The 13,277-nt window shown below is 33.0% G+C and overlaps 1 protein-coding gene across 1 annotated transcript in view; it reads right to left on the reverse strand.

Moving 5' to 3' along the window:
- Positions 1-3,502: 3,502 nt before the first annotated feature.
- LOC129217308 (ATP-dependent RNA helicase DHX33-like) overlaps positions 3,503-13,277 on the reverse strand; it is a 63,681-nt gene continuing 53,906 nt past the window's right edge. The window contains exon 17 of the mRNA XM_054851588.1: positions 3,503-3,559. Within this exon, the coding sequence (XP_054707563.1) occupies positions 3,503-3,559 (57 nt within the window). The remainder of the gene's footprint in view (positions 3,560-13,277) is intronic.

The following is a 13,277-nucleotide window of genomic DNA, read 5'->3' on the forward strand; positions in this document are numbered from 1 at the left end:
CAGCATCACCGTCGACCGGCTCCTCACGATGGCGCTCCTCTAGCGAAAACAGTCTCCAGGTTGCGCCCATAGCCTACACTCATACGCATACATACACAAGTCTGCAAACACACACATACATACACACACCTGCACAAACACGCACACTCATGCCTGCACACACACACTCATGCCTGCACACACACACTCACGCCTGCACACACACACTCACGCCTGCACACACACTCGTGATTGCGAAAAACATGATTTGAATTCAAGAAGCCAAAATTCAAATTTATTTTTTACTAGTGGTACCCGCACGGCTTCGCCCGTAATAGCAAATTAAAAGGTCTTTTGGTTCGCCTGTATATTTACAAATGATGTGTAGTGAATTTTCTCGCCAATTGGCTTGTGCCCACGTTACGGTTCCACGTTATGATAATTTCGTATCTCGCCAATTGGCTTGTGTCCATGTTACGGTTCCACGTTATGATAATTTCGTAATTTATTCGTCCATCTTATGATATTTTTTTCTTAAAATTGGAATAGAAAAAGAACAAAATCGAATTTTCGAAAAATCGCTTCGAGGTGCACACCTCCATGCTACATACTAACTTTGTGCCAAATTTCATGAAAATCGGCCTAACGGTCTAGCGCTATACGCGTCACAGACATCCTACGGACATCCTACAGATATCCTACAGACATCCAGACATTCTCCGGACAGAGAGACTTTCAGCTTTATTAAAGACTAGTGGCACCCGCACGGCTTCGCCCGTAATAGAAAAATTAAAGGTCTTTTGGTTCGCTTGTATATATTTACAAATAATGTATGGTGAATTTTCTCGACAATTGGCTTGTACCGACGTTACAGTTCCACGTTATGATAATTTCGTATCTCACCCATTGGCTTGCGCCCATGGTACGATTCCACGTTATGATAATTTCGTAATTTATGATAGTTTTTTTTTCTTAAAATTTGAATAAAAAAAAACCACATCGAATTTTCGAAAAATCGCTTCGAGGTGCACATCCCCATGCTACATACTAACTTTGTGCCAAATTTCATGAAAATCGGCCGAACGGTTTAGGCGCTATGCGCGTCACAGACATCCTACGGACATCCTACAGACATCCTCCGGACAGAGAGACTTACTGCTTTATTATTAGTAAAGATAATTTTTTTTTTTGAATCTGGTTTTAATTCGGTCACTGTTGGTGATATTTTGAGAGTAAACTATTGAATCACATTACAAATACCAATAATGGGAAAATGACATTAAATTGAAGTAAAAGGAAGTCATGTGAGGCACACATCAGCTCGTTTTCCTTCCAATTTAACTATATATAACTCTTCTAAAGGCAAAAATAGTTATCTGATAATGTGTATCCCATTTTACAAGTGATTTCAAAGATGGGTCTTCAGCATTTTCATACAAAACAAAAGTGTACTTTCATGTTTAAAGTAGTTACTATAAAGTAGTTACTCAATGATATAAAATTTCTACTTGTCTATGGAAATAAGAAATCATCTTTATTCTCGTAAAGATTGTAAAACAGTCATAGTAGATGAAGCAAGGTTTATGTTTCTTTAAAAAATGTTAGTTGTGTAAAGTATTCAAAAAAGTACAAAAAACAATAAAAACAATTTTAAATGCTGTCTCACATTAAACCGAACTATTTATTCAAATATCATTAAAACTATCCATAAAATTATGTTTTTCATGGTTTTGTATAAAAAAAATGTTAAAATAACAGCACAAAATCTACAAAGAAGTCTCATAATGGGAACGCAAATCAAGAAATTATAAAACTATTTTACATATTTTTTTTATTTGTGTAGAGGAAAACCATAAATTACAAGGGAACTACTGCTTTGTAGTTCTTATCTATCTATAAAGCACAACTTGTTAACTATATTTATTTGTAAGTTACCGCCCCTAAGGCAGAACCACATGCAACATCTCAGACAGTCCGGTTATCACATTATCAGACTAGTTTCGTTCTTATTAGAACTCCTCAGTCAGGAATAGTGAATAACCGAGCAGGAAGCAGATGCCATCCCATTGAAGCAGAGTGCCAACAAACTGGTAGATAAAGTGATTTATTTCACCTCACCAGCGAGTGTCCGCAGCATGGAGCGGTTCGACTTGTAGAGATAATTTTGTTGATGTATTGCCAAAGTTAAAAAGAGTAACTGATTTAGTAAGTAAACTAGATTAGTATGAGATTTCATCTTAAAAAAGCGAGTACAAAAGGTCCAAAATAATTAGAAATATGACGGAAAAACAAAATCATCGCTAGCTCTTTCGCAAACAAGCTCTTCAAAATAGCACATTAAATGTTGTGGTTGTAATGCTATGGGTCGCAAAATTTCTCAGTATACTAATAAAGCAAGAAAATTAAGTGAGAAAAATGTAATGAATGTTGTCATCGGAAATATGAACGCAATAAAAATATTTAGCCTCCGGCTCGGTTATTCACTATTTCTGACTGAGGACTGAGGAGTTTTAATAAGAACGAAACAGCAGTCTCAGGATGTGATAACTGGGCTGTCTGGTACATTGCATGTTGTTAACTATATAGCATGCTGTTGTTAACTAAGAAATACGATCAATCAAGTGTCGCTATTTCCATTAAATATCATGCAGCATAAAGGATCATATTCTTAACTTTTCATAAAAAGCTGACAATTTATTAATCAATAGAGCAAGGAAGTACGATAATTTAAATGTATCCGGTTGCTTTCTTTTAACGGTGTTACTAGTATACGACATTAAACTAAAGTAGTTATATGCTTTTAAATAATGAACAAACTTTTGCCCATGATCTTTAGGTACAGAGTCAGAAATAAGTTACTTCACGCTACATAATGTAATGTGATTTATATTATATTTATAAGATTATTTGATACTTCAAAAGCATCTGTTAAAAAGAAGATTCAAATCTGTTGCATCATAGAAATAATCTTTAGGATTCTACTTTTGCCTCTCTATTTAGAAACGTTGGAAACGGTAAACAAATGCAGACATCATTTTCTAGAAAAACGATTTTCCTGGGACATGGTAAACTAACAGCTTCAGAAAAACCATTATCAATCATTTTTAAATTACTTTTTTTTTCAAAATAATAACAGTGATGGATGTGAAGTGTATTTTCTCTGACGTTAGAGCAAATCTGATGTTTGAAATGCTTATTTAAGACGGCGGTAGGAAATGTTTGTTTTTTTCCTACATTCGATAAGTTATTCAAATTGTTGTTCTATTGGAGAATCTGTTTAAGAATAATTGTTTTGTCATTAATATATTTTTAAAAATCTTATGTTATATTAAATCCATTCCCATAACATAGCAGTAAAACACCAAGTTTACGCCAATCATATTACTCGTATTATAATTTATAAACTTTTAGTAAGTACAGCTCGTTTTTCTTGCTCTTAAAAAGTGTTTACTTGTTGCAATTCAGAAAGAAAGGCTTGAGATTTTCATTGAAAGTTTCTTCTTCTCCACGTTGGATTTGTTTATCAGTCTAAGGTGTTCTCAGCAAACTCTTTCAGCTGAGATAAATAAATACCTTTGTGCTGAAAAATAAAGTAAGAAATAACAACGTCAAGAAGCACAAATTGCAGATTTCCGCAGACACGTGTTTCGGCGTTACAATTAACGCCTTTTTCAATGCAAAAAGTAATTAGCTTATGGGTGAAAAGACTTCCGGCAAAAGCCAAATTTAATTTATAATTTTCTCGTTAGTGTTTGGTTAATCCGCTATTTTTATCTTTTAAGCTGATTGCTTATCTAGCTCTTGGCTTTTGTCGGATGTCTTTTCATCCATAAGCTCATTACTTTAATGCATTGAAAAAGGCGTTCCTTGTAACGCCGAAAAAAGTGTCTGCGAAAATCTGCAATTTGTGTTTTTTGACGCTGTTATTTCTTACTTTATCTTTCAGCTGGTTTAATAAACTCTGTACCTCAGAGCGAGACTGACGTGGGTTCAAAAATTGTGATTTACCCTTTATTAGTGAATTGTATGCCCTATTACGCATCGAGTCATGTGGTCATCCTTACATATTATTTCTGTAGCCTGTTTTTGGTTTCTACGCGAGATCTTCTTCAATTCTTGATCGGTTTCTTTCATTTACACCTTATTTTAAAGCTTATCGTGCAGGCTACTGACGAAAAGTAGACCCACGGTCTAAAAATTGTTTTTTTTTCTGCCAAAAAACCTGTTTTAAAGAACCAGAATGAGGTTTTCGGTTATATTTATAACTTTAACTTGCACGGCGACCGACAGAGCTGAATAGCTTTATCGGCAGAGCGTTCGACTGGTAACCAAGAGAATGAGTGTTCGGGCCCACGTCCGGACAATCTGCATCAAAAAATTTGAGAAATATCACGCATTACATGAACACTTAATAACAATGAGGGAATAGAATAAAAAGGGAAGAAACGCTCCTTGCTGTTAAGAAAACTTGATGCAAAGTGGTGCTAAATTACTTCTGCAAAGTAAGGCTTTTTTTTTGTTTGTTTTTAAAGCTTTAGCTTCAGTAAGAAAATTAAAGCATAATGTAAACTAAAATATAAGTATCAGATTTAAGATTTCAGACTGCAATGGAATTGTTTTTTGTTAAGAAAAGAATAATAACTTGTACATTGAAATATAGATTGTGCTAATCAGTTTTTGACTCTTTGTACAAATAAAAAAAATACTACCTCAATTTGAAGGGTAAACTACATTTTTTTTCTTCTTTTTGTAAAAAACAAATATCCTAGAAAAGAACTTAGTTAAAATTATTTTGTATTTTAACCGTGCTGTTAAATGATGAACACGTGCTGCCATCTAAGTTATAACGGTTCAAGCAGCCTGCGGTAACAAATTGTAAAAATTTTCAAAAATAAAAATATTTCTCTTCAATATCTTATCTTATATATTATTTCCTCTCATTTTAAAACTTATCACGAATACTAATGACGAAAAATAGACTTACGGTCGAAAAATCAAGTTTTCGGAAACGCCCCTTGCTGTTGCAAAACCTTGATGCAGCCTGAAGTTCTTATGCAGATTTTTTTTTTAAAATCAAAGTTCTAATACAATTTTCCAATTTTTTACGTCGTTTTCGGCAAGAAAAAAAAATTAACCTGTGTGTGTGTGTGTGTGTTTCTTTCTTTTTCTTTTCTTTTTTTTTTTAATAAAGCTTAAAAGCACTGGACTTAGTTGTTCGGTTAAATTGATAAGTTTATTTTTCGGTAGAGCGTTCGGCTGTAAACCAACTGAACTTCGGGCAAGCTTGAGCTGTCCAACATAATAGTAAATTTAGATTAATGTTACACATTACATGTACTCATAACATACAGCAGATAACACGTGTAATAAAATAAATGCAATGGGAATGCTATTTGGTTTTTCGACTTCTTTATGCAGGCTACAGTTATCATTCGAATAAGTTGATTGTTAATCGAAGGGTGTTCTTCCTTTTTTTTAAAGCTTTGACTCCATCCAGACCACTAAGCATAATGTAAGCATAAAAAAGTATTAGATTTACCTCAAGAGAATCCTTTTTGTTCAGAAAAACATTTTCATTGTATGCTGAAATGCAGATTTTCGTAATAGCAGTGTTCGACCTTTTGCACAAATTAAAAAATACTACGCCAAATTGAAACTACGAGTTTCACCCAGTAAACCTTTAATTTTTTTATTCTCGCGAATACGATATAAAACATTAAAATTATTATCAACTTCATTAGTAAGAAATCATTTTCTACTCCTCTGCTTTCTGCTGAAAAAAAAAATACATTTTATCTACGTTCGAAAAATTACACTTAAAAAACGGAATGTTTGTTTCAATCACTACGTGAGATCTTCGTCATTCTTTAATCAAATTCCATGCTTTACGAATAATTTTAAATCGTATCATGCTGGCTAATGACAAAACATAGACGCATGATCTTATTTTTTTTTTCGCAAAAAAAAAAAAAAAAAGCTTTTTTGCTGTTTTTTACTACGCATTCTTTCAATGAATAGCATTCGAAAAGGAAGGCGCAATTTCTAGGTTTGTTGGAGTGTCGTGCTGTTAATCAGAATGGCGCCAATTCGAAACCGTGCCAATAATTATCTCTTTAATGTTTCTTTTTTCCCGTCAGATGCTCACATGGGCATTGCGACAACCTGTTTTTTCACGAGTCACTACTCAGTCACACTTTTAATGATATTTATGTTTGCTTTGAAAATACGTGCAACCAAATGTGAGCGATGATCAAATTATCACAACGTTGTATTTAACGAAGTTTTGTTACTGATGTCTTCAAATTACATGCCTTCTCTTGTGCGCTTACTTTTTTCCGTTTACTTTTTGTCGGTTCTTCTTCATAATGTTCTTCCTTTGAAATTTTTAAATAGCGAAATGCCTTATGAAATGATTCGAAGCACAGTGCGGAGTTCCGCACGGGTCGACTAGTGTAAAAGTAATTCTCAAAAAAAAAAAAAAAAAAAACCTTTTTAATTTTTTACTAGGGGTAAAAGCGAGCATCCCATTCTTTGCATGCGCCGGCCAGAAAAAAAGTTTTTTTCCTCTCTCATGTGAAATTATCATAATGTTTCTGACGCCCTTCTGACTCTGAGATACAGAACTTACAGTCAAATTTGAGGAGAAAACACAAACGTTACTTGTAAGTTTCGCTGAGGGGATTAATACAGTTTTTCACGAACCTCGATTTTTATTTCATATCTTGCTTTTTGTCTTTTTTTAAGGGGTTACAGTATCTCAAAAATGTTGAAACGATCAAAAATTTTTTTTATTGCTTATTTCAAAACTAAAAACTATTCTGAACACAGGAGAAAAGTTTCATTGCTTTAGTTCAAATATTTAAAAAGTTATGAGTGGTTTTAGGCTATGCTCGCTATGTGTTCTTATGCAAAAGAAAAACTTTAAATTGCTTTTTTTCGATGATGTTTTTTTTGTGTTTTTATGTCATTAGAATCCCTAAGGATTTTTTTCTATTAAAGATAGAGCTTTAAAGTAATACTTTTTGCAACTGGGATAACATCTTTGACAAAACTGTGCATTGGATAAGCATTTTATAGATTACTCAAATGTTTAGGGATTGTTAAACCTTTAAAAATCAAATTAAAAAAAAAACTTTGATTTTTTTACATAATTATTCACAGAAAATTTTCTAATAAACTCATAAGCAAATGAATGCACAGATTTTTAGAGATGATGATAGTGATCGTTTAGCAAAAAACTTTTTTAAATTAGTGCAAAAATAAAAAAATCTTAGGGATTTTAAAAAATTGAATTTTTTCTCAATTTTTGTGTTTTTAAAAAATGTAGGCAATATTTTTTAATTTTGAAAATAAATTATTGATTACGAAATAAGTATGCAAATGCATGTTATGGTTTCAGAGAAATATAAAATTTATTTACATTAAAAAAAATTGTTTGAAAGGTACTGTGACCCCTTAAATTCTAAGGCATCATTTTAATGTAAAGACTAAGGTTGTCAAGGCCGATGTCAACAATAAACTAATTTTAAACTGCTGTGATGTTTTGTGTGAGGACATATAAAGTTATGATAAAAGTTTCTGAGCCCTACAGTTACTTTAAAATTTTTAATTCTCATATTCTGAAAAAAAAAAAATGTATATTTAAATTAATGCTTTAGCAATAGCAGCATAATGCCAATTTAATGTTTTAAGGCAGAAAAAGTTGAAGACATGTTTTTGAGCAGAAATTAGAAAAAAAGTAATAGAAAGAAGTTTCTTCCTAAGAATATGATTCTGACAATTCTGCTGTGGACAGATTGTACAATAAAGCTAACGTACATCAGATGACAAAAATGAAAAATTTACTGCTACTGACCTTTACCTGCCTACGGCAGAATCACTCAATACCATAGAAAAGTACTTCTAAAAATGCTTCTTAAAATAGTAATAATTACTCAGCCTACGTAATTAAATGATCATTTAATAAATGCCCTCTTAGAATATTAGTAATATCCTGAATTTGCTTCAGTTGCATAAAAAGGTAAATTCAGTTGAGGATTGTACGTATCTACGATATATATTCACACATACATACAGAGTTTCAAAACTGGTTAAGAAAACACCAGCACCAAAAACACTTTTCTGTTGTTATTGTAGGCGTCGCATTTAGAATATGGATTAAAAACTTCCGATTTGTCGAGAACGTTCTCAGTAGTATCAAATCCATACTTCTATTATAATGAATGATGTTTATTAGTTTTATCTAGGTAAAATTAAAATACAAAGCTAAATTATCAGTAAAAGTAAGATTTAGCTGTCCTCTATAAGTTGGGGAGGAGTGGGTATAGTGAGACAGGGAGGGGACAGCTGCAATTTTTTTCTGTTTAGCTATTTTCAGCCTGGTAAAACTTTTGCAAAGTCAAGTCGACATGCTTTGAACATTATTCCAGAAAAAAAAAGTTGCGTTCAGATTTAAGGTGAGAAAAATAATTACGTCATCTTAATACAACCCCATCAAAGTAGATTTTTTGCATTGCTTGTTGTGTCGTTTTTTGCCTTATTTGATATATATTAAAAACTGGTGTTGGTAATTTTTTATTAGCCTATTATTTAACGTTCATTTTAGCAATAAAATGATTTTGTTATTTTTCTTTGTATGAAAATGGCGCTTATTTAGTTCAGATATAGCAATGAGGGAACAGTGGGACAGCATGAGTTCGTGTCTCACTGCTCCTGTGGTACTTCTACATAAGAAATAGAAAAATTATGTGTTGAATGGAATTTAATTCTAACTAAACTGTTGACGAAAACAATAGCAAGAACAGTTTGAAAACCCTGCACCAACGCAATAAGGGTGTTGAATGGAGTTTTAGCCCTTATATCGAAATAATATAGATGTGTATTTGTTAGATTTATATAAATAATATGACGTATTTGTTTCAATATCGTATTTGATCTGTACAACTGTAGTTTTTAACCCCAACGCAAAAAGGAATTGGATTATAAATGTGTCGTGTGTGTGTGTGTGTTTGGCATCACAGGCCCTATTTTATTTTATTTTATATTAACCAGTGCTACCTAACGGCTGAACCGGTTTTGACATGTTTTCTTTGTTTGAAGGGTACTTTATCTAGAGTGTTTTTACCTAGGTTTTCGCTACCTTCGGCCCTCGGGTCACCTGGGACTCTCTAATTTCACCATACGCATCATAGCTCCTAAACGGAAAACCGGATTCTGGTATTTTTTTGTTTGAAATGTGACTTGATCAAGTCCGTAACACAGGGTAAAACCAAACGGGAACAAGCATCCATGCGTTTTCAGGTGCTTTCAATGTTCGCTAGCTCGATAAATGTGTGTCTCACTGTTCTCACTTACTGTGTCTTTCTGTTCCCTCTCACAGGGGGAACAGTAAGACGAAATTTCATTTCGTTTTTATTTTATTTTTCTTTTGTGTGAGTTTGCAGATTTTTCTAAACCAATTTTTATAATACTCATTACAGTAACAAATATTATAGAATTTAAACGAAATCCATTTCAATGTCTTTTCATAACAAAAAAAAAAAAAAAGCGATTGAATTTTTACGTCTCACTGTACCCGCTCTTCCTATACTCTAAGGTACTGATGTTATGAACGTTTTACGCAAACTTTTAATTAAACACTTACCAAATCTGCCAAAAAAGATATTACCATATTCCAAAAATTTATCGGAAATAATTTCTACTGTGATTCGGAAATGTATTTCTATTTTTTGGTTTGTTAATTTAAGAAAGTCTCCATTCGATTAGTTTCCATCTTGTACAGCACCTCTTCAGGCAAAGCAGTGAGACGATATTTTATTTCTGAAGAAAATTCAAGTCTTTCCTAAATCGATAAAGTGCGTTGTATTCATTAAGGAGATGATGTTCGTGATCTATTATTTCCTTAAGTAGCCATTTGCATTATGGGAAAGAAATAATGATCTCAAAATATTTCTCAATACTTAGTATGAAAAACTAGTAACAGGTTTTTGAAAAGTTATTTTGCTGGTAAGTATATGTAAAGTAATTACAGTTTAATTCAAGCGCAATTGGTTTCTTAACTACGTTATTTTTATTTACCAAAGCTATTTATAATTTTGTCAACAGAAATAAACTTGAAGAACTATAATGAGCATAACTCACGCTATGGAGGACATTTTGTTCAATGAATATACGTAAATATAGGATTTATAGTTTTAGAAAAACGTTTTTCAGCAAAGTAACTTTTAAATCGTTTTTGTTGACATGGGAAAACGCAAAAAGGAATGAAAATTACTAAACGAAGAATTATAAGCATAGCATATTCTGACACCCTGGCTGCGAAATGCCTTTTTTCTTCTTCTTTTTTCCTCTTTCATTTTTTTTTCGATGTCATAAAAACTCTTGAACCTGTGAAGTATTACGGTGCAAACCACAAATTCATACGACAATTTGTTGGTTTTCTATGATTTTTTTAAATGTGTCAAGGATTTTTCGGACACCTTGTATATTACTTCTATTAATGGATTTAGAGCTATTAATATGAATAGGTTAAAAAATATATCACTTAGAACTTTGAGTTAAAATAATCGTACTTACTTCAAAAAAGCAACCACTAATGAATTTGTTACTACTGGTTAATGGTACAAGAGGAACTTTCCCAGTTTCGCCCTGAATGTGTTATGCTTTATTTTTGCATTACATATTTAGCATTCCCAAAGAACAAAACTGAAAAAACTCAGATCTTATACGAATACTGTAAAATTTTTTCGAAACATTCCTGGAAAATAATGTTAGGCCCTGATGTGCCTAATTTCCGCAATTAACAAATCTGGCAAAAACCAGGATAGTCTCCCGCTAAAAGTTAGTAAAATTCCTGATATTAATCTAGAATGTTTCTGAAAAATTCAGATACTTCCCCAAACAAAGCCAGTCATGTTTCTGAAATAACTCAGGAAACTTCAGTGAACACATATAAATGTATAAAGTATTAGCTTGGCACCTTAATAATTTATCAAAAAGCTCCTAAAGCAAATACGACCGAAGCTAAAACGGAATAACAAAAGTCCCTCAAAGCTAGAACATTCGGAGGCTGCTTTTTGCCCCTTATTGGGGCTCAGTAAATCCGGAGAGGAAGTAACTAAGCTGAAAGAGAAACACCTAATAGAAAAGCATAGAATTTCTTCACACTGGTATTTAAAAATGTTTTTCACCACAGTGTAAAATCGACATTCATGGAACTAGTTGAGATTCAGGAAACCTTTTCGCAAAAAAACTTGTTTTTCACAGGAAACTGGTGTAAACATTTGAAATTTTGGAATCTTTTCCCGGAAGTAATCAGTGACGCTTCGAATTTTTTACTGTCCGGCTATCACGAGAAAAGCCCCCCGCCGAAATGTCCCGGCCTGTCTGCTGCAATAACAACGAGACGTGTCTCATTTTCCCAATGCAAGCTTAGTGTTAGAAAAACCCGTACGACTGCACACAGGCGAAAGGACGAGTGGCGAAATGGCGCCAAAAAAAAAAAAAAAAAAAAAAAAAAAAAAAAAAAAAACCCTCCTGCTAACCCTCGCAGAAATTGAACAAAGTCCGTCTCTATGGCAGTAGATGGGCTCAGACTTTACAGCGAGAGCTTTCCTCGTGAAAGACAGACGGTATAACACTCGTCATTTTATTTGACACACTGAAAGATTCATGTAGCTGATCTTTAATATAGATGCTATTTTAAGAGCTTTCGTGCAGAGTGTTTATTAAAGGAGGACAAAATTGAAGCGGAGTTTTATAATTTAAAGCAGCGGTTCCCAACTTTTTTTGCCTTGTGAACCCCTTCCAAAATCTGTACAAGTTTAGCGAGCCCCTTGTGCATTAAGTACTAAGTGACAAGCACCCCCTACAGTATTTTTTTTATTATTACTATTTTGAAAAACAAAAATAATAATCGCTAGGTATAGAAGTATAAACATTGCTGCAAACTAAAATAATAGCCAAAACATTATTACAAAACAAATACAACGAAACAGTGTGATAATTTTTTTGAGGTTCTGCTCACTTTGAAAAAATCCTTAATGGAATGGTTGAGGAACAAAGAATTTCAAATTTTGGATCAAATATCTTGTCTGACAGTTTCAGTCTTTCATTAGGTTCAGCATTTAATTTCCTTCTGCATTTATCTCTACACGATGAAATTCATTTTCCCCACGGAAACTTTGTCCAAAAGCCAAAAGGGTAATAAAATTTAAAATGTCTTTTTCTATCACAGCAGTACATTTATTCGTAACGCTAAATCAGTCAATCAAAGAAATGATCTGAAAAATATCTTTTAGAGAACATGTCTCAGATTAACAAAATGATCGTTTTTCTTCCAATGAAATCTAGTTGTTTGATAAGGATACAATGCATGCATTAATCGTGTTAGTGATGAAGAATTTTCTTATGCTAAAATGCGGAATAAAACGCATGGTTATTTTTTATTTTATTTTATTTTATTTTTGAAAAACTGTAGAAACGTCTTCAATTAACTCTAATCACTACATAAACGGTTAATTTTACCAACAAAAATATTTTTATGCTCACTTATTACAAGAGTTTTTCTGCGCAAATTTCGTGAGTTCTTTTTTTACATTGAGAGAAAATATTTATATTTTATTGCCGTTAGTTTTTTTACGACGCGCCGTACCTCACTGTAGCAACTGACAGCAGCGTCATTGCACATTTTGTGCCACTCGCACTTCAGGCGAAGCACAAGAGAAACGTAATAGCTCTTCGTCGTACTCAAATGGTAAAGAAACTTAATAGAAAAGTAAGTAAAAATAGATCAAACGCTCGCATATGCTCCATTTAATGTTTCCATCAAGTTCGATCAAACTCTCCAATCAAATGGAGAAAACTGAAGCATGCGCATGCTTTCATCTAAATACATTGCTTTCAGAAGTTGAATTTTTTGGGCACAGGCTCAATTCTATCATGCTCAACAAAAACAGTAAAAATCCATTCCTTGAAATGACAGACTTAATTCTTTAAATTTACAAAATAGAATGTCAGCAAGTGTTCTAACATTTGCATCCAAAAAGTATCAAATGTGCAAGAGACAAATGAATAAATGACTGACGAACAAAAACTCTTGAACTTGAGACTTCATCTCAAACAAACATGTTAAATTTCCGCCATTACAATATTATTTTCGCGAACCCCCTTCGTACCTCTCGCGAACCCCCAGGGGTTCGCGAACAACCGGTTGTGTAAGGATGATTTAAAGGAAAATTACAGAAAACGGCAGCAAAAGTCAAGACCTCTCTTACAGGGGTTCTTAAACTTTTCTCACT

Source organism: Uloborus diversus, chromosome 1 (genome assembly GCF_026930045.1).
Source record: "Uloborus diversus isolate 005 chromosome 1, Udiv.v.3.1, whole genome shotgun sequence".
In the NCBI taxonomy this organism is placed as follows: domain Eukaryota; kingdom Metazoa; phylum Arthropoda; class Arachnida; order Araneae; family Uloboridae; genus Uloborus; species Uloborus diversus.